This window comes from Micrasema longulum, unplaced genomic scaffold (genome assembly GCF_059751315.1).
Source record: "Micrasema longulum isolate JH-2025_06_02 unplaced genomic scaffold, ASM5975131v1 h1tg000747l, whole genome shotgun sequence".
NCBI classification, from domain to species: domain Eukaryota; kingdom Metazoa; phylum Arthropoda; class Insecta; order Trichoptera; family Brachycentridae; genus Micrasema; species Micrasema longulum.
In genome coordinates, this window is record NW_028277941.1 from 1,210,091 (window position 1) to 1,232,583 (window position 22,493).

Consider the following 22,493-nt stretch of genomic DNA (forward strand, 5'->3'; position numbering starts at 1 on the left):
TAGTTAATAATAATTTCGTAAGACCAATTTTTGGATAATTCAACTTGTTCTTAAAGCTAAAATGAACTCATGTAATCTAAAAAAACGTGTTTATTTATGTGTCCTGCCTAAACACAGGAAATTCCTAGCTAGTCAGCGGAACCTGAAACAAAAAACCTCTGTACATTGTAGAAACAGTGAAATAAATCAATTTTAACCTCCATAACTTCGAACGGAACGTAGATAATATAGATAATTAAGACATTAAAGTGAATATTTTTTCTTATATCACGTAACATTTTCCAGCCGAACATCGCTTACCAGTTTGGATTCGACGTAAATGATGATCAGTTCACTAATTACCAGAACAGGAAAGAAGAGAGACAAGGGGGAGTTATTAAAGGAAGTTATTCAGTAGTAGACAGTGATGGATTTATCAGGACTGTCACCTACACTGCAGACCCAAAAGAAGGATTTAAGGCTGAGGTAAGATGCTCATTATTCCATAATAAATGGAAAACATTTTCCAGTTTTCCAGATTAAAAAAAAAATGAGTGTACTTGTTTAGTATAGTAACAATTTACATGTAGGTATATTTTTTTTTTATATAGGTACACTCAAATTATGTCGTTCTAATAAAATTATAGCAAAAAAAACAGGTTTAACTTTTTAGCAAGCAGTGATTTATGAAATATTTTTTTGAACAGTTTTTCACTTTTCTGTAAAGGCACTACGAATTTAAACATCATGGGTAAATTTAAACATCGATTATAAAAATACATTCAATATTCCCCAATAAATAACAGGGAAAATTATTAAATTGCTTCTGCTGAGATAGGTAATATTTCATCAAATGAGAGATCAAACTTAATATTTCCTATGGTTTAAATCCGCTCCCTAGTTGAAGCATGTCGTATCCACAAACTGTTGTCCGATGACATACTTCCGATGAAGTTACTGCGTGCTTCTTTCTATTTCTTCAGTCCTCACAAAGTCAAACCAAAAATTGTCTTACAAACCTTTCCTTGTAATATTTTGCCGTTATAGGCCCAAGTTAGGTGCCACAATTATCATTCGTAGAGGATCATAGGTGTTGTGCAAGCGTCATTTGGTTTTCACTGGGTAAATATCTAAATAACTCCACACATCCTTTATATTGTTGATTGCGGCGCCTGCTATTCTTAGCTGCACTCCCCTCCTTGCTCTTTTTATGCTTCCGGGGGTGGTATTCTGAACGGTACCTATAGGGCACGCAGAGAACGCGTTTTTAGCGCGGTTTAAGTTCCAAATACGTAGAGTTTAAAACTGTCTGTTTTTTTTATTTTTCTTTGTGTATTAAATCTTTTTTATATATTCTCACATATAAAAAAAGATATTTCAAATGCTGCACAGGTACAGTAAGGAGATATTATTTTAGTTATTTATTATTGTTAATAATGTGCCCAGGGCCCGTATTAAATCGAAAGTTAACTTGTATCTTCAATTTTATTTACATGAGGCAGCAAAGTTCGATATAACACATTTGCACGTGTTTTGACATTTATCTTGTTAAATCTGGAAAAGATAAAATTGTATTGAATCCTTATATTTTCAGGTTGTCCGTAAGCCAACTGACATTGTTGTGAAGATCCCCACGCCTCCGCCCCCGAGGGAGGCTGCGCCCGTTCAGCGTCACCAGCAACCTCTGCAGTATGCCGATGCTTCGTCACAGGTTCCAGCAAGGACGCAGAATCAGTATTATGACAGATACCAGTAACCTTCAGTTGTCTAACCTATTGTTACTTTTATTATAAAACATATTTATAAATGTTCTTGGCTGTATTGTTTATTTACTCCCCAAAACAGAAAACATAATTTATTTATGTTGCAGTTGTAGCTAGCATTACTTTTCAGGTTTACGAAATGACAGGCTAAGGAATAAAAAATGTGAATGAGGGAAAACAACATTCTAGATGCATCTTATGATAAAAGGTCTAACCTTAGATTGAAAGAATGATATGGTAATTTCAAAATATTAATACGAAAGATAACAAACCTACTGTTAAACAACTATAATTTATATTTCAATATCAAGGAACATGATGGATGTGCATGATGGATGAAAACGAGGGATGTTACTTTCTTAGGTCTATCTAAGTTATCTTTAATTATTATTTATTTTACGCACAAATCAACGACTCGATATCAAATTTGAAATCTGCAAATATTTTTTTTATATCGTATCTACCTAAGCAACATTGTAATAGAATTTATTGTAGCTAGTAATATTGTCGTAGAATATAATTTGCTTAAGCGTGGCGTTCTCAAAACACAATATAATTATGAATGTTATATAAGTACCTAAGTAAAGACAGTTTTTTTACCCATTGCACATTGTACATACCAATATAGGTTCAGAGGAAATTATATGTATATTTGAAAATAAAAAACTAAATTAAAAATAATAATTTTATTGAGACAATTTTTGTTACGTAACAGTATTCTGTGTATAGTATAAGAATTTCAACAAATAGTTTCAATTTGCAGGCAGGTATCAAAAATGTTTTTTAAATATTTTAATACAGGCGTGGTATTCTGAATCTTCTCTATCCCCTAGAGAGTGGTTAATTTAGGGATTTTTATTTTTGAAATGCGACGACACTTTTTTCAATTCAATCTAATTAAGTGTTCTGGGTAATGCTTAAGGTCGCAATAATGTTCTAAATGAAAATCATCGTAGGTGATTTCACATGTTCATAATTATTTGACGTTTAATCATCAGTGCGGCCAAATATGAAGCAATGTGTTAACACACGCAAAAAATAAAATTTCCCAAATTAATAGCTCTCTAGCTTCTGTCCCCTATTAATAGGGTACATAAGATTCAGAATAGCAACCCTGGGTTAGTATTCTGAGCGCAAAAGCGCTCGTAGAAATCGCATTTTTAACGTGCATCTCTTCGCCCGCAATTCCGTTCAGAATACCAGCCCTGGTGCTTTGTTTTTAAACAGTATACCATACCTATGGTGTTTATGTTTAACTGGGCGATGATCCACTAAATGTAAGGTGACCCATTTCTTTATTAAAAAAATATTATTTGAAGAAAGGAAAAATTATCAAATTCGAAAAATTTTTATGTACTTGTCGGAAAGTATTTCTCATCAAATTAGTAAAAAATACCAACATAGGTAGGTATTATCTAAATTCAACGATTGGATATCGTAATATCGTTTTTATGGAATCATTTTACCGATCCAGTATGAATATAAGCCTTTAAAAATAGAGAACCCCAAAAAAAGTGGGTTATCTACCTATAATATACTTATACTTTGAAGTGAAAATTTTGAAGAAAACAGTAAGAACATTAAAATTGTTTCAATAATACCAAACATTTTATGTACATTTTATTTAAAAAAAATATCCTATAATATTTTATGTAATATAAGTATAAAAAAATACAAAAATACAAAGTCTTACGTTTCTACTTCACGCGCACATAATATTTCGGACGCGTATATTGGTTTATTCGTTGTTAATAGTAAACAAAATGACTACATTGTAAATAAATAAATACTTATAATAATGGAGGTTATTACGTATTGAGATTCGAAGAGAATAAAAAATAATCAGATGAATATTTGCCATATTATTCTAAGAGGACGGAATCATTTATTCGTTTTCATAGGCGAAATAAATTTAATACATGGCCGTTAAGTTTATATTATAATATATGGCGCTAGTATTTGAACAATCTTAAATAAGAAATGAGAATTTTTCTAATAGCTTAAAAAACAACTGTAAACATAATTCAAGGTATTGCAGATATTGCGTTGGCTTCTGGGGCGTATTTGGACGCGTACTTAGGTTTGCAGACGCATCCAGATTCTACCAGGACGTAATCTTGTCCAGTCAAAGTTACTGGTCCTAGTGGTATTACCAAGAATAGATAAGGTACGTATGTTTGAGTGCATTGCCCCTGCACTACATCACACTCTGAAGATCTAGAAAGCAAAAAATGAAACAATAACAACAAAATTATTATAATATTTCTTTATAATGGTGAAATTTAATTAGACGAACGGACGAATTCGACGTACGACGGACGGACGGGCAAGTCGGAAAAGGCAGGAAAAAATGAATAAATGCAATATTAAAGCCGTTGAAGGTGGGATAGGAATAAACATGATATTTCTTTATGCATTAGTCCTGGCTGGTCCCGATTAGTCGGCCGCTGAGCGAGTTGTGCGAATACAGGAACATTTTTAAAATTGTGGTTTTAATGTCAAAATACATTAATACATATCTTTGAAATTAAAATGGACAAAACACATAGACGGACTCACTAAAGTAATGGCATCACTACATAGCCTCTTCTACAAAATTAAAGATTTTATATCAAGAAAGGAAAAAATTATGATGTACGAAGCCTATGTCAAAAGTAAATTGAGTTACATGATCGCCTTCTGGGGAACTGGTAACAAGACAGACATAACAAGAATACAAAGACAACAAAATAAAATTCTTAAACTAACATACAACCTACCCTACCTGACCTCTACGACTGAACTGTACAAAAAAACACACCAGTTTGACATAAACTACTTGACTAAAATTGAGACCTTAAAAATTGTGCACAAAATAACACTGGGAAACATACAAGACGACGACATAATATTAGTCAAAAATGCTGACATACATAAATATAACACCAGACAACAAAAACACTATCATATTGAAAAAGCAAAGACAAACACAGGACAGTCAAAAATACTACATAATGGACTTAAACACTACAACGACCTACCTTACTACTTGAAAACTTTTAATGGAGACAAATTTAAAATCAATCTGAAAAAGCACATGATGACTGAACTAACTAGACTAGACGAGACATAAAATGACTAGACAATATTAAATTTCTAATGTAACCCTAACGGGTTTTTTAAAATTGTAAATATTTATTTTTATTTATTTAAAAATAAAAAAAACTGGCTTTTATTTGAGGTCAAATTTAGCATGTCCGTCTTGCCCGTCCGTCCCCTAGAGATTAACTCAGGTGGGTAAAGGTGAACAACGAATTCGATACCTACAACTTTAAAACCGAGTATAAAAAAGGGCTATCTCCATGTTGAACAATATTACTTTGGATATTGACATTTTTCACGTCTCTGAGGGAGTTTTCCGTTACAAGATTCTCTTACTTTTTTATTATATTATTCTCTATGTATACTTATGTGTTTTGTTTATATATACCTAATTTTACATGATTATTTCCATATGTATGAATTAAGATATTCCATTTTGAAATGTTCATATATATGAATAAATAAAATTGAATAAAGTATAAAGGCTTTTTGGAGATCGTGTATTTACAGTGAAAACCAAATGCCGCCTATGTAATTCCTGCATAACACCTATTCTCCTCTATGGATGGGAATCGTGGCACCTCACTAGGGCCCAAAACAGCAAAATTTTAGTTTTGAGAATAGGTGTCTCAGAAGAATCTTGGGTGTGCGGTGGTTTGACTGTGTAAGGGATGAAGTGATAAGAGAATGGACGCAGCAAACTCCGGTGACAACTGTCATCAAGCGGAGGCGATACGGTCGGATGGGCCATATACTGCCAATGCCTCCTGAGAGCCTTAACCACGCTCGCCTACTTTACAAGGCATCAGGTTCTCGAGGTCCTGGACGTCCGCTGCTGACTGTTCGTCGGCAGCTTATGTCAGAACTACGGGACGCGAACCTGACTTGGGAGGACGCACAGGAGCCGGCAGCCGATAGAGATGCATGGAAGCTCTTTGTGGAGACCATATGCTCTAACAAAGGAGTGGACATGGAATGATGATGACGACAAAGTCACCTGGGGTGATATTAAAAATGCTGGGGTAATATTCAAAATAAAAAAAAAGTTCTTTTTTGTCGGAATTGTGTTAGGTAAATAAGATATCCAAATTCAAAAATTTTTTTTTTAAGAAATGTGCCTAGAGGAAATAAAACACGATTTACCTGTGTATTTAGATAGGTTTTAAGACAATAATATGAATATTGAGAAAATATGTGCCTTACCTAATTTATCTACATAGGTATGTAGTTGAAATGGATAAAAGAGGCGAGTAGAAGTAATATGGATCGTGTCATTCGGCCAAACCAATTTTGAAATCTCTATTCCATTACAATACTTTATTGAAAGTATAGCTTACAATTTCTAAAATATGTTTTATAACATAAATAATACACGAATATAGTAAAAAAATACACAATATATAGAAAAATTAAAGATACCGTGTTTTTAAACAGTGGATAACATTGTTTTGATATTTCCTAAATTTTCTGTCTGTAATTAAAGTTTTCTTTCATTTGTAAAAAAATAAAAAGTACATTGTCAATGTTTGTAAAGTGTTCTTTGGCACAGGTTACGGGACAAGTGATTTTTTAAATGTTTTATAATAATAATAAATCTTTATTAACCATAATGTATAATGTGATAAATACAAAATCAAACAAAGGTATACCTCCATGATTAAATGGCGGACTAATATTTTTTTTATATAAATATTTAAATAGTGGAATGGCAAAAATATTTGCTTATCGAAAAATTAAATACTTACTCGCACACTTCAAAAACCACTTGCTGCAACAAATCGGGAAATTTTTGGACAATAGTAACAGGCTGTCCAGATGTAAGAGATACTCCATACATAGGTGCGGTTGTGTTGTATCTGGTACGACACATTCGAGCAGGAGCTCCAGAGTTCCGACATTGGGTGTTATCTGATGTATCTGATCCCCTTTCTAAAAAAAATATTTGTAAGTTTTTGAAGTAATAATAAATCATTTTGTTTTGCGTAATTCATCATGAACGCTGTCCTTACGAATGAAAATAAACAAAACAATAAAATATTATCATCGACCTATCAATACACGATACACGCGCCCTGGGGTGATATTCCAAAAGCTCTCGCGGCCGTAGAAAAAGCTTTTATCTCGCGTATTTAATACAAAATCAGAGTGGTTCACAATAGCACCGCTGAGCCCCAAAAATGACGACACCTCATGTCTAAACATTCAGCCATGCCCAACGGGTAATTATTTAGTCATTCTTTAACCGCCAGCTGAGTATGACAGAGCTTGTTATCGAGAACATATTGTTATTTAAATATGATTGACAAAGCTACACACATAAAGAGAGACATTTACCCAAGCGTCAACCACAACCATAATACAAGATACTCTAATAGGGATCTGATACTAAGTGAAGGGGTCAACACTGTTCTGGCATCGAGACAACACTATAACAAAAAGCAATAGGCAAAAAGGTCCATAACCTTTTGCCAGAATCGTGGAAAGACGGAAGTGTTGTCAAGTTACGGAAGGTGTTGACCTCGCTCTTTCATGATATTAGTCGTAGGGAGTCAGAAAAGTTGATGCATGCCACGGATTGGAGAACCTTACTGGATGTCAAAAATAAAATATAAAAAATAAGGAATAATTTAAAAAATATATATTTATAGATGACAACCATGAAGTTTCGCATAAATAAATTGTCTATGTTTTTATGAATGTATGTATGTGTATGCGCATGGGTGTATGTACGTGTGTGTGTATGTACATGTGTATATATGTGTATATTTATATATACATGTGTGTATATATGTGTATGTCTGTATGTATATGAATCAAAATGTGTATCCGAATAAGTCTATATTTTGTTTGTCTGTGCTCTATATTAATTTGTTAACTACTCGTATTATAATATATTAAAATGTAATTGCCTAGCTTGGAACGGGGTATGTACCCTTGTTAGCTGGGCAAAGTGAACATGGAATTGTATTTTGATAAAGAGTGTGAATAAATAAATGAATAAGAAGCTTATAATAATTTGAACTCAAAGGTAGGTAAGTCTTAAAAGAAAAGCCTTCAGATAAATATGTACAAAGAATCTGAGGAATGAACCTGATTGGTTTCTTTCAAATACGAATATAATTTATAAAAGGTCGATGAGTGTTATAAATATAATTTGTTTTTAAAAACTTCAATGATATGAAAAAAGAAACACGTTTGTTACTTTCATACCGCGTTACTTTTATTTTTAATCTTCTCTATCAAATATCTCAAGAAGGAAATTTATTAGATAGGTACCTAACCTATTTGTGTATCTTTAAAAAAGCTATTCATAACCGTTTTGTATAATGACTTGTTTCGACTACCCACTTTTCAATACATTGGTTTTTATTGATCTTTCTTTTCAATTTACGAATACATTAGCATAAAAGCATGTCACACTTTTGGTGCGTGCGATCGTTGCACTTCGTCATCTGAAAATTTAGTATAATCTGCATGATCAGAATTATAAGAACGTAGCTCAAATAATATCTATGAATTTGCGACTTACGACTTCGAATTCTAGATAATTTCAGGATACATCAAATTTGACGTTTGATAGATTGTAAATAAATAATTATAACATAACAGTATTATAGTAATACCCACGTTTACATAGAAATACCCACGTTTCTCCGCATAGCAGAACTTTTAAGATAGCATTCTTTGAATATTGGCTAAATAATTGTGGCGTGTAGTAAATGCAGCAACATCCAGCATTTTCTTCAATTTAATGGCGCAGAATTATGACGAATGTCACATTTTTATAAGAGAAATAAGACACAGACCATGTTTATGGGATAAAAATGATAAAGGCTTTAATAGCCGTGATGTATGTGATAATGGTTTTGAGGAAATAGCCAATATTTTTGGGGTAACAGGTTAGTTATTTTTTGTCAAAAGGTTAGAATAGGTTAAAAAACTAACGTATAATATTTTAACCTCTTTTTACGTTCCACACTGCTGTATATACACATAATAATAATAACAATGCTGGATTTCTTGTATAAAAATCAGTTTGGGATTAAAAAAAATTAATTGTGTACCATATATTGTATCTTCTTAATTTTTTTCTTAAATATAACATGGCATTAATATCAATGACGTATAATGAAATATACACGTTATACCCTTAATAGTTGGATTTCGTATCTGGCAAGTATTGCTTTGCCTTCGACAATTAGAAATAAACAGTTTATGAATCACGATGTACATGTAAACATTTTTGAGAGAAAGAGAACATACTTTGTTAGTTCGAATTTCTGTATTACTCGTTATAACTATGATACTACTCGCTGTGCATGATATGAAAAAAGTCTAACAATTCAAAGAAACAGTGGTCAAAAGAACCAACTTGTTCTACAATAACTCTGTTCCTTTATCTTCCGCAACTTCAAACATGTTGGACAGATACAAAGTCTCGGGACCAGCATGTCATTGGGTGAGAATAATAGAGAAAAGGTAGGCATTTACCCACAAATTGAAATGCTATTTTTTTCGCGCTAGTAACGTGTCTATTTAATTATACGTCATTGATTATAATACCTTAAAGAATCATTACTCAGATTATTCACTATTATATAATATTATGCACCAAGTAAGTAAAAGAGCGGTATAGGGCACTACAATAACAAATAGTATAATCATTTAACTAATATGCATTGTTAAATTCATGTTAAATTTATTTATTTTCAATTTGGTTTGTGTTATTTCAAAACCCCGTAAAAGGAGGTTCCAGTGTATATACAATATACCTATATCTAAATGTTATGCGGGTATCATAGATGATAAACTTGGATGGGAGGGGAGGCTCATACTGAAGCGCTAACTAGCAAACTCAAAAAATCTACTGCTTTAAGTCTCTAAGAATTATCCTAAGCTTCTAACATTTGAGGAATGTCTATTTTGCGCTGTATCAGAGTTTAATTGGATATGGCACAGTGGGCTGGGGTGGAGCTGCAATCACCACACTTGACCCATTAATAAAGGTGCAAAAAGCAATTATTACAGTTATATTTAAAAAGCCTTTCCGTTGTGAATCGGAACCTTTATTTTGTAAAGCCAAAAGATTAAATGTAAGACAATTGCTTATAAAGACACTTTTGGTAGACATATATACAAACAAAACGTCACTCGTTATCACCCTTACTAAAAGCACTAATCTAAAACTGAAGGCAAAATAAACATTCCACGGCGAAAACTTCTTTTGCCCAAAGGCATTAAATTTTTACAGGCCCTCGTGTATACAATATGCTCCCACAAGACATATTATTATGCTTAGCTAAAAAAAATTTCAAAATTCATACAAAAGACTGGTTTTTAAAAATGGGAAGGAGCCAGTTGGAGCAGCAATTAAGAGTTTGTGTATGATTCATAATTTTTTTGTCAGTTAGTCGTATGTTATTTTTTCAAATTTCATATATTATTATATTTCACAGATTCTACTATTTTTCTATCAGTTTTTACCTTCTTGGACTTTTTTCTATATACAGTAGAACTCCAACTATCCAAACTCAGACCATACGAATCGCTTCCAGAATTTTATAAAAAAAAAATTAAGGCGGAAACGTACTGTGATTTGCAAAATAACAACTTGGCTGCCCGAAAACGGATGATGGCAGTCAAACAGCTTACTTTGACCGAGATGTTTAGCAAGCAATGACTTTCATTTACAGTATGGTTCGTACATACTGTACTGATGTACAGCACTTGCAACTACGCTTAACATGTAAAAGTGTTGCCTTTTCAATTGATTAATTAAAAGCTCATTTTTCATTTTCAATCATTCATTTTCATTTTCAACATACATACAGTAATTAATTAAAATATGTATGCAATATTTTCGGAATAAAATGATTTGTATAATTGGAGTTCTACTGTGTTATTTTTCAGTTTCATACACTTTGACAGTTAGATTTTTTTTAGTTCTATAATTCTGTAAGATTTTCATATTTTTAAACATTATTTCATCTTTTATAAGATTTGCACATCGAAATCTTCTCTACACATGACTAAGACTAAGTATGCCCTATTATATAAAAATAAATAAATACTGCCTATGTCAGAACAGGTGTTTACTATACCTAGTGAGGATAGACAGTATCTAATATGTTTGCTTATAATTTAATTTGATTTTACATAGTAGTGCTACACCGAATTTTACTTAATGTACCCTTTTTCACTGTTTTGCAAACCGAACATATTGTATTATTTACTATAATAAACACCAATTTTCGGCACTGAACTGAACTGATATATATGCCAATAATTTACAAAAATAGTAAATGTCCATTTTTTGTATCTTAGCTGAAAATGTGAAGAAGAAATGGTCCACATTACGAACTCAATTTCGCAGAGAACTAAAAAAACAAATAGATATTCGAAAGACTGAGCCAAATCCAGTAAACGCCCCAACACCTTGGAAGTATTTTGTTCCTATGTTATTTTTACGCAATCAAATACTGCAAAATACTCCAGACTTAACAGAAATAAACCAAGAAGAAGATCACGTAGATTTTGAATTGACTGAATCACCTTATAACAAATATTTGATAGAATTAGATATATTGGATTCTGCATATCGAGAACCTTTGGATGAGGAGGTGCCTGGAATGTCGTCATTTGTGGTTCAAGATACTTTACAGTTTCCAGATGTTTATATACTCGATCAACCAACAGAACCCAACAATTCCAATTCTTTAGTGCAACTTTTAGGAAACTTTCAAAAAGAAATAATTTCCTTAGAAAGAGAAAAACTCAATGCTTTGGAATTATCTAGAAAAGATGACGATTTATTATTTCTTCATAGTCTTTTACCATATTTTAAATCGTTGAGTAATAGAAGAAAGTTGATTTTAAGGACGGAGATACAAAAGCTTGTGTGTGACTTTATATCAAATGAAGAATTTAAGTCATCTGATCACACATATTTTGTTAAAAAACATGCATTTTAATTCTACCATATAAATGACTTATTTTTTAAAATTAAATTAAAGAACTAATTAAATTGTTTTATTCTTAAATGTATTAATTATTATGTATTTTATTTATTGAATTTCTATTCCTCACTCTTTTAGGTATATTATTTATTCAACTCTTAACACATCAGTTAATATGTAAATTAGCTAGCTTTTAGAATAATAATTTTGGATTGCGATACGTTGATTAACACTTGCAAGAGTTAAAATTACAAATAATGGTGGGATAGAGGGGATATGGAAGGAGGTAATGACAACTACACCACAACACCCAGACCAATTGAGAAAAAAATCTTTCTTGGATTTTTTTCTTGCAACTGGCGGGAATCAAACCCGCGACGCCAGTTTCACAGTTTGCCGTCTAACCAACTGCGCCACGGTGCCTGTTGCTATAATGAAATAAGCTTGATCTATGATTAATTACTTAATCTAATGCTTTTAAAAATAAACTTAATGTTTACTGAATGCTTAAATTTTTTATGTTATATCACTACTTTTTAAAAATAAACATAAAATAGGAGGGTTTCTTTCAATAATTATATATGGTATGAATGGACAGCGAATAAACGGCTCAAAAGATCTGCGATGCAGATGTTTGTGGGTGCAGAAATCGAGGATGACTGAGAGAGACATAGCATGATATACATTCAAGGAATACTTGAAGATGGACATGTAATAATCGGCGCGCGTGCATGAGAAGATGTATAGTAAGTGAGATATGTATGCAAAGACCGGGTGATAGATATTTCTAGCAGAGAGCTGCCTATTCTTACAGGAAAACAGCGTAATGGTTTGCTTTTATAGTTTAGAAACACTTTTTGCATTGTAGGTGGATATCACATTATAGTCACAATTATTGTAATAAAAAATACATAAGAACGTTTTATAGGAGAAGAAAATTAAGCAAAAAGATGACCTAAATATTTACAAAGGAGTTAAATAACTTAAACTTAAGTGTTTCTCTCCTAAACTCAAAATTATATTTTATATGATAAAAGGTTTCATACTTTTTCTGTGATATTCATCTCCTTCATTGGTTATCCTGTATGTCTCAAGAAGGGCTCTCTGTGTGACAGCAGGATCTAAGGTTTTGAGACCAGATCTTCCCGTTCGGGAGTTTGAACCCCAAGCTCCTCGGAATAACCGAGCTACTGCTGCTCTAAAATCAGATATATATGTTAATTCTGAAACATTGAATTTAATAAAAGTAAGATATTTTTAATAACCTATCCTAGATAATCTCCAGATCATTCAAATCTTTAAAAATGGATTTAAAAAAAATTGTTAGCAACTACAGACCAAAATCACTTCTCAATGTCCTTTCCAAAATTATTGAAAAAATATTCAAAGCTCAACTGCCCAAGAGCAAAAATAATATTCTTTTCAGAAATAAGTTAGGATTCCGCAAAAGCAGGAACTTCTGACGCGCTAAATGCATTAAGAAGTCATATTATTTGAAAGTTGGACAAAGGTAAAAAGTGCACTGGAATATTTTTAGACTTGAGTAAGGCTTTTGATACCATTTCTCATCAGTAAACTAAGTAAATTAAATATGAAAGACACCGAACTGGCGTGGATAGAGAGCTATTTGATGAATCGAACACAATTGATACAAGTAAATGGAATCTTGAGTCACCAATTACCGATCACATTCGGAGTACCTCAAGGTAGGGTTTTGGGACCAAATCTTTTCTTACTGTATATGAATGACCTTAATCCTCAAGAAGAAAGTAAAAAAATAATAAGCTTTGCCGATGACACTGTTATTCTCATTGATGGAAACACTTGGGAGGAAACTTACCAAATAGTGGAAAAAGTGCTTTCCACGATCAATGGTTATTTAGACTTGAATCTTCTGACGTTAAACGAAGAAAAGACAAAATTTATTGATTTTAGTATACCAAAAAAAGAACAACCTAAATATTAATGATACAAAAATGCAAGAAAACTGACCTGGATAGCGAAAAAATGTACTTGTATAAGATATCTAAGAATCGATTATACCTTTGACTAGACAATTCACATCGACAATGTTTCAGCAAAAGTTAAAAAACTTATTTATGATTTAATACCGTAAGAAACATTCTTGACAAAAAAACTTAAAATCAAGTATACTACTCAACGTGTCAAGCCATTATAGATTATGGAATAATTGCATGAAGTGGAGCCAGCAAAAGTGCTATGCTTACCTTGGAAATAGCACAAAAGTATGTACTCAAGGCTCTGCCAGGAGTCCCTATCAGAAGACCCACAACGGAGGTGTTTAAACGATTAGGTGTTCTGGATGTCAGGTAACTGTATGCTAGGGCACTTCTCGTTCACACACATAAAAATGGTGGGAGTAAATATAATACAATCTATGAAACAAGATAAAAAAAGAGACAACTATTTGTGCCACCTTAAATGACAATACGTTTGGTCAGAGGAGTCACATGTACCTTGCTCCCAAAATTTACAGCACTCTGCCTCTTGATTTAAAATTGAATACAAATAAACAGAAATTCAAATTATTTGTTAAAAAATGGTTTTAGGATTTGGGTCCCAAAAACTGCCCTGAGATGGTCACCCCACCAAAAAAGTAGTCTATTTGAACTCGGAATTATTGTTGCATGTCTGCTATTTATGTTTAAATCAATACAGTGTTATATACTATATTATATTGATTTATTATGTAACTAGAACATAATATAAAAATAACGTAAATGAATGCCTCGATACGGGTTATGCCCAGTGAGGTGTTCATATAGAAAAGAAAAAATAAAAAGTTTTGTGTTAAATAAATAAATAAATAAAAAATTAATAAATCTGAACAAGTTACTATTCTCAAATTTTAAATTATGTACTACCGTAAACTATCCCATTCTAGATTATACTGGTGATTAAATCAACTGGTAAACTCTAAACGCATTAAGTATAATATGTTTGTTTTTAGGAGATATGATCACATATCTGATTATCCCAGGCAACTGAAATTGCTGAAAATTAGACAGCGGAGAGATTAAAAAAATTCTTCTTGCTTCACTACATGCTTCTTCCTACTAAAAAAAATGTCATGCGCATGCATATAATGTAATTTTTGCAATACTGTATGTTTCTACTTTTTAATGTATTGTGTCCCAACTCAACACAGGGCTTTTAGTCGCATGCAGTTGGCGATATATTATTATTTTATGTAACATTTATGTGTCACAGCTGGATTGTCATTTCAGCCAGAATACATGGTTGGCTAGCCAAATTATAAAAGGGCTTCGTATTGTAAAAGGTCCAATGGCTGATTAGCTGTATTGCATGGTATATTTTTTTATTCATTCTGGCTGACCGAATGATCAGCCATCATAAGCATCATCGGGTGGGGTGCTTGCCCTTCCCTGGTTTATTTAGTAAAACAAAAAAATTAATGAAAAAACTAGGCTCTTTTGTTTTGTATTTAATCACTAGGCATCTGTTGATAACACATATATTATATATACATATAAAATAAAGGCACGAATCAATAATGTTAAATTTTTGGTAATAGTATGTATAGTTCGTTTAAATGTTTAATAACTTTTTATATAAATGTGTTAGTGCCTGTCGGTGAACCAATGAAATACACAAATTTAGTTTATATTTGTAGGCACTATAAAATAAAGAATAGTCCAGAAACCGCATCAAGCAGAAGGCGACTAAACGACTCTTAAAATAGTAGTTTTACGTTTTGACTTCAATTATGATTCTAGGCCCTCCTGGACTATTCTTAACTCTATGGTAGGCACACTAGAATGATTTATATGAAAAATTATTTTTACACATACATAAAGCAGAGGTTATTAAATATTTTAATGGACTGTAGATGGAGGTAGAAATATATCAGTGTATGTACAGTGGCCACACATGGTACCAATATTTCATTTTACCTAGGATATGGCATATTGTCGGCTCCTATGCAGTCAGGTGAGTCAGTGAGGGCATTTCCCCAAACGTTTTTGAGGTTTTGGTCCCCACCCTGGCATCGTGTGCCATCCTGGGCTAGCACCACAGATAGGCATGCGGCACACACCACTGCCACCAACATCTCGCATCCCGATATCTAAAACAAAATGACATTTATAATAAATACAATACATTTAATGCATATACTGACATTGCTCCAAATGTATCTCTACCTATCCATACCCATCTTTCTTTCTATTTTCCTAGCACAGCTGCACACAACTGTAATAACTTGTGTGACTGCCCGTGGAAACATTAAATCACCAGTACTCAACTAACATCACCCATGTTCAGTGCTCCCAACAAATTTGATTTACAACTAAGCTGTATCAGCGTCCACCTAGTCACATGACCCCCAGCACCACGTTACGCCTCAAAACAGCAGGCAGTTAGTGGTGTTGCGCAACCGTTCCTTCCACAACACAGTCCACTCTCTAAATTATCTTCCTCCGGGATAAGGTATTTCTGCACACCTCTCCGCGCCCCAACACGATGTATAATATCACAGATATTTCAACAGAGATAGAGGAATTCTTTAAGGCAATGTGTCATTTAGAGAGGGCTTTTGGCCTGTCATTGAAAGCATAACATTTATTCGTCTAATTATATTTTAACATCAATATTTCCTTGATTCTTTCATCTGTTGATTTATATGAAGTTTTATTTATTTCATTTTATTTATTAATTCATACAAAGACACATATATTACAAAAAGAGCCCTGTATTAAGTTGAAACCATTGAATTAAGAATAGTCCAGAAGGAGCGTAGAATCATATTTAAATACATCGGACTGTGTCCAATAATTCTCCCACTATACCCCACTTTCGCCGCGCGCAATCGTGATGTCGCCGCGTAATGTTGCACGATGGGAAAAAATATAGTTATAACACAAATGTAAGGTAAAAAAAAAGCAATCTGTCAATTTCTCTAAAATTTTATTTTGCACGCGGAAATATTGATCGATACAACAGAGTAGACAAGTAAACGGTTATTTAATAAGAGTAATTTAATTAATGAACTCTAAACTTAAAATATATAACAAATTTTATTTTACATAAAATGGATATTTTTATATCATGTTGAATCATATTTGATGTTTTAAAGATAATGTTTAATCCGAGGTCCGATTTTCATTATTTCTCTTATTAGATGAGAAAAGTAGGGTAAAAAAAAAATACTACCCTGGCAACATTAATGAAATTTCCATTTTGTTTCTTTGACAATCTGACAGGTGAAAAAATAATTCAATTTTAAGTAATGCATTTGCTACTTAAACATTCGTTTGCTAATTACACTTGAGATGTGAAACCATCCAGTTTCTTTAAGCATGTTCATTATTGTTCATTGTGATCGCTCAAATGCTTAGCATGTTTTAAGCACGTCGATAGTTATTTGTGATTGAGCTATATGCGGACCTGTCAATTTGCGCGGTCGAAAGTGATGGCATCGCTAAATTTCATGTTAGCAATGCTCAGTTTGATACTTTCAACTAAAAAACAATCAAAAACGTACTTAGTAAGTAAATGGTGTAAACAATGGTTGTTAAAAATGACATTTATTTACACGTAAAACTTGTTATGTGAATTGTTTATTGAACCAATAGATTGGCGCAATCATTCAAGAATGAATGAAAATAAATATTTAAAGCTTCCTTCATTCGTTAGGTATATCATCATTAAAAATATATACATATATAAAGTAGAAATGCAATCTCACTACATGATAAGATTTCTCGAAACTGAAAGTTCTCTAATTTTCTACCACCCTTAGTTCTCACCATAAGAAGAATATATTACCTATCGCAAAAGGATAATCTAAAAGCGTTGACATATCAATACATAGACGTGCCCTATAGAGTAAAATATTTAGAGTAAAACACTTAACTCCACACGGCCCGGCTGGCTTAAGCTAGGGTTTCCTAGGACAGCGGTGCCCGTATTTTAACGGCCGTAGTGAACGGTGATGCAGTAGACAGCCGTCGTAACGTCGACTAGAGAGTGGTTTCTTAAGAAAACGGTGTTAAATGGTGTTGATAACACCGTTTTCCTAGAAAACCACACTCTAGTCACCGTTACGACGGCTGTCCACTGCATCACCGTTCACTACGGCCGTTAAAATACGGGCACCGCTGTCCTAGGAAACCCTAGCTTTACGGCTTACGTACCCGTATAGGTATAACCTGCATAGCCTGCGGACAAGTTGAACTGAGCGATTAGTGCACGAGATACACCATTAACACCTACAACAACTGTTTGTAGCATAGGTATCTCGATTGTATGTTCTCATTGCATGTGTGAATTGTTGTTGATTTAAAAAGTCACTAGATCTAGATAAGTATGTAGGTACCGGGTAGGCACTTTCTTATAATTAATGAGGTCCTAACTGACTTCACACGTACTATTCGGGTATTCAGGACTTATTATTTATTCAAAACGTTTTTGGGGTCGGTAATGTCTAAGATGTCCTAGTTTCAAGGTTAATAAATTATACACTTACCTAAGTTGTATTCGTAAATATAAATTTCTGAATGTTGTTAGGCTGATAAAATCAGAACGTTGAATTAGTTTAGTGCCAAAATAACTTAATTCTTATACAAAAACTGATGGCACTGATGCTTATGGGTGCTTGTGTGTTTATAACGCACATAATATAAGTACCTTCCTAAAACAGTTTTTCCGTGGGTTTTTAAAATTATTTGTATTTTATTAAAAATCGTTTTGACAACAGATATTATAACTTTGCAATTGTTCCCTTGGATTTATTCGATAAAATTGTCAAAGTTTATAATTATTTTATGCTATATTTTGCTATGAATTTTTAGACTTTAAGTTTTATCTAGCTATATGTATTTAACTACAAGTATTTCTTTTTTGTCAAATAGGCACTATCAGGTTTTTGAGGAGTATTTTTGGTTGTTCTTATTTCAATTTATGTTAACATTTTATTACCTAGGTTTTATCATTTAATGTTATTCTTGTATATTTTTGTTGTCTATTGTCTGTGTACGTATTGTTATTCATGGTTCTTTCTGTTTTTGTTGTTCAAATGCTTGTTATAATTTGAACGTAGTTATGCAGAAAGCTACCAGCAATGGAAAAGTGAAACTGAGATAATATCACCTTTGTGAAAAGAGCAAATAATCAAATCTACAGAACAGTTGGAATGTTTTTGGCTTTGACAAATGATTAACAATGAATACCTGCATTAGTTTTTTTTTGTTTTACAAACAAGAATCTAATGATGTATTTCAAGATTTAATGATTTTTTAAGTACCGTAAGATTTTTCTGGTGCTGCGGGCGTTTTCTGAAAATTGAGAAATGCCGTTTTTGTGATCGAAACTATTTTTAAAAGATTTTATTGTGTGAAATTACAGTTTTTTGTGTGAAAGCGGTCTGGCTGTTTTTAGCTGAACATAGAATTGACTTTACTGCACCCGATAACACCAATATCTCATTTTTTTCAAAATTGTGGACTGGCTGTTTTCTGCATCACAACTACGTTCATTTGTAAATGCATGTAACTTGTTTTCAACCGATATGTTATCAATTAGGTAAAATACCGAAATAAGAGAAAAAATCCAAGAACTCCTTTTTTCTGCCAAGATTCAAAATGTATTTATTGTATTTTATTACATGTAGGTGTCTAACTGCCTACATTAAAAAAAAACAAGCATTCACGTCCGAAATACTTTTGCAGGTTATAGACTCTTGAATGTTGTTTACATAATCTTAATCTATTATCTTGTCTATGTTCAGGTGGATTAAGAATACAGTTTTGTGTGTGAAATAGAACCAGAACCTAAGACGAGTGTTCTTGGCTCGACGGCTACTCTCAAGTTAAAATCCCGAATGAAGAAATCGAGTAAAGATAACTTCGCCTCGTAGTGTAGTGGTTCGCGCGCTTGAGGTCCCGGGTTCAATTCCTGGGAAGGTCGACATGAAATATTAACTGAAAAGGTGGTTCTACTCTGCAATATTTCCTGTTCTTGGACTGGCCCTTGAAGCGTAAGGCTGATCAACTTACCCTCCTGTAACAAATGATCGAAATACGCTGCATTTTATTTAACGATGCAGTGCCCTATGCACCACCGGGTGCGGATAAGGGTTTGATAATGATGATGATAATAATAACGCGTATAAACAGTACATAATATTACTCTGGTTTAAAAGTGAAAAGTAATAGTATAATTTACTACGGTTTTCGGTATGATTTTATGTATATAATATGATAATAAATAAATTAGGTAAAGAAATTTTCATTTTTATTATTAAGTTTTTTTTTATTAAAAAAATAACAGCTCTCAACATTAAAAAAAAAAACGCTATAGCACCCAATTGAATGAAACAAATTAAAAAAATTGTATGTAATAAAGCGAGAAACAACAAATTTACTTTCGTATTTAAAACTAACAGTATATTATTTATACATATGAATTTTCAATAAGCAGGATAACTATTAGGTATTGTGTGTGGATAAAATGAATAATGTATCTATTTTACCTATAACAGTAAAGGGCCGGTGAAAGAATGTAATATCTCTGATTTATTTAATGAAGAAGTATGTACAGTCAGTAAATACTTATTTTGTATAAAATTATTAAGATTATTTACAAAATAAATTCCAAAAACCCCACTGCCTACCTAACGTAAATAACGAAAACTAAATTAATTCAATAATTCGATTTGTAAATTAATTTGTGCATTACCAATTTAGTATGTACGTAAAACTTTTTTCATTGTGCATGAAATATTACTTTACAATATAATATATAAATAAGATTGTAAAAGTAGGTATAGGACATAATATGCACGTTACAAATTAATACCTAAATAGGCACTGCTTAATATAAAGCTTAATTAAGGTAGGTAACATTGTATTTATTTTTAAATGTTGATATATTTGCTTTTACCACCGGTTTTCCTCGCGTAGTATTAAGGATAAATGGGTTAATAAATTAATTTTGTCCGTTAACGATAATAATTTTCAGATAGAATGATATATTTTTGGGATGAAAAGTAGGCTGATCGATTGCCGGTTCTCCAACAATCGCCATGCAAAAAAACGACGACCTACGACGAACGAGTCTATGGCGACGTAGCATCGTCATTCTGTTTTAATATTTATTCATTTTCCACGAAGAATTTTCCCGAGAAGTGATATTTTTTCGGGATAAACAGTAATTTGTGACACTTTTGTCAGCTCTTCGGAAATACCTATGCAAAAAATCATGTCAATTGGTCTCTCCGTTGCGTTGCGAAATAAGAATTCATTTTTTCACTTTCGCATTAATAATATCTGTATAGAAGTATGCAAAGAATTGTAATATAAGAATAAATAACTAAACTTGAGGATACGATTCGAATTTTATTCTGTAAAAATTCCCGCAACCATGTTATAATAGTAGGTCTGTCCGTAGAATACAATATTATTATACGGTTATGAAAGAGTCTAATTGAAGATATTTGTTTATTTTAAAGCTTTTCCTAGATACGTAAAATACATTAAAAAAATACTACGTTATTTAGGTACTCTATGCAGAAACTAAAAACTTACCTACATACCAAAAGGTACCTACGCTATGGCTGGTTATAATAATCCCTAGAATTCCGGATATCCGCGTGTGAAAGTGTCAGCCGCGTCATTTTGAATATATATTTACTAATGCATGTATATATTGTATAATATGTATGTGTACGTGTATAGGTACCAATGCAAGCTCTTATCCGTTATTTTAAAATACAGTTGCGTGAAATAGTTATAAATCTGAAACAATATTCAATAAAGTTGTTCAAAATGATAATTTTCAGTCGATAAACCAGTTGCACTATTAAAGAGTTATAAGTCAATCTAATAAGTAAATAATTTAGGATTGTCGGGTTTACAGTTTACAGGAACTCGTCTCATTATAATAATAGGTAGATGAGGAAATATTTCAATAAGTACCGGCGCATAACTGTACCTGGACAGTCGGTCGTTTAACCCAACATCTGATATACACACGGGTATTTTCTGAGCTCATTCTTTCACTTGTAAAACCTACCTATCGAAAAGTTTGCGCGGTTGGATCATCACTTCAAACGGGATCTGTATGATTATTTATGACAACTCGATTAAGTCGAGGTATTATACAATTCAATATGTATGGACTTAATTTTAAAGAAAATAAAGTTGTATTCTGTACACAGGACAAATAAAAAAAAAAAACACTTAAGGACATTATAGGTACCTACTATTTATTAAGGTAGTACATTGTTTTAAAAAAAATATGTATTTTAATAGCTGCTCAAGTACTTATTTTTTATTTAGGATGTAATAAATAACATTGACTTTTTAATACCCACTGAACTCCATTTATATAAACAATTTTAATACAATTTTAGCTTACCCGTGATATTTGCATTAAAATATTGTTGAAAATCATAGCACGATGAACTGTAATATTTGATCCGGGAAATATTATTTTAATGTACTTAACGTTAAATAACAGTAATTTATTAACATTTAAAAAATATCTTCATTATGATTACTTTGAATTACTGACACCTAATTTCACTGAAGTCCTTCATGAGACTTGCCTTCCATGCAACACTATTTTTTTGAATAAGTACATCGACACGAACTCTGGATTTTGTAAACCTCACGAGTACGAGATAACGGGACATGCGCGATACACGTTCGTATATATATATATACATACCTGT

At 32.3% G+C, this 22,493-nt stretch overlaps 2 protein-coding genes across 3 annotated transcripts in view; one reads left to right on the forward strand and one right to left on the reverse strand.

The window, feature by feature from the left end:
• Window positions 1-2,420, forward strand: part of Cpr66D (Cuticular protein 66D) — a 16,439-nt gene extending 14,019 nt beyond the window's left edge. For both annotated transcript variants that reach the window (XM_088230355.1, XM_088230356.1), the window contains exons 4-5: window positions 286-465; window positions 1,574-2,420. In XM_088230355.1, the coding sequence (XP_088086481.1) occupies window positions 286-465; window positions 1,574-1,735 (342 nt within the window). In that variant the 3' untranslated portion in view covers window positions 1,736-2,420. The remainder of the gene's footprint in view (window positions 1-285; window positions 466-1,573) is intronic.
• LOC148279193 (uncharacterized) lies at window positions 2,414-22,477 on the reverse strand. Its single transcript, XM_088230357.1, has 5 exons — window positions 22,178-22,477; window positions 15,715-15,887; window positions 12,826-12,977; window positions 6,569-6,752; window positions 2,414-3,959 (listed from the first exon to the last, which is right to left on the reverse strand). Exons 1-5 carry the CDS (start codon window positions 22,211-22,213, stop codon window positions 3,767-3,769), a joined length of 738 nt encoding a protein of 245 aa, XP_088086483.1. The 5' UTR covers window positions 22,214-22,477; the 3' UTR covers window positions 2,414-3,766.
• Window positions 22,478-22,493: the final 16 nt, after the last annotated feature.

What these genes read in the sequence shown, in the direction of transcription:
- LOC148279193 (XM_088230357.1), bottom strand. Translation starts at nt 22,213, where the DNA reads ATGATTTTCAACAATATTTTAATGCAAATATCACGG. An exon ending in AGATGAATATCACAGAAAAA is followed by an intron (nt 6,753 to 12,825) that starts GTATGAAACCTT and finishes TATTTTTTTTAG; the next exon opens with AAAGGGGATCAGATACATCA. An exon ending in GTGGTTTTTGAAGTGTGCGA is followed by an intron (nt 3,960 to 6,568) that starts GTAAGTATTTAA and finishes TTTGCTTTCTAG; the next exon opens with ATCTTCAGAGTGTGATGTAG.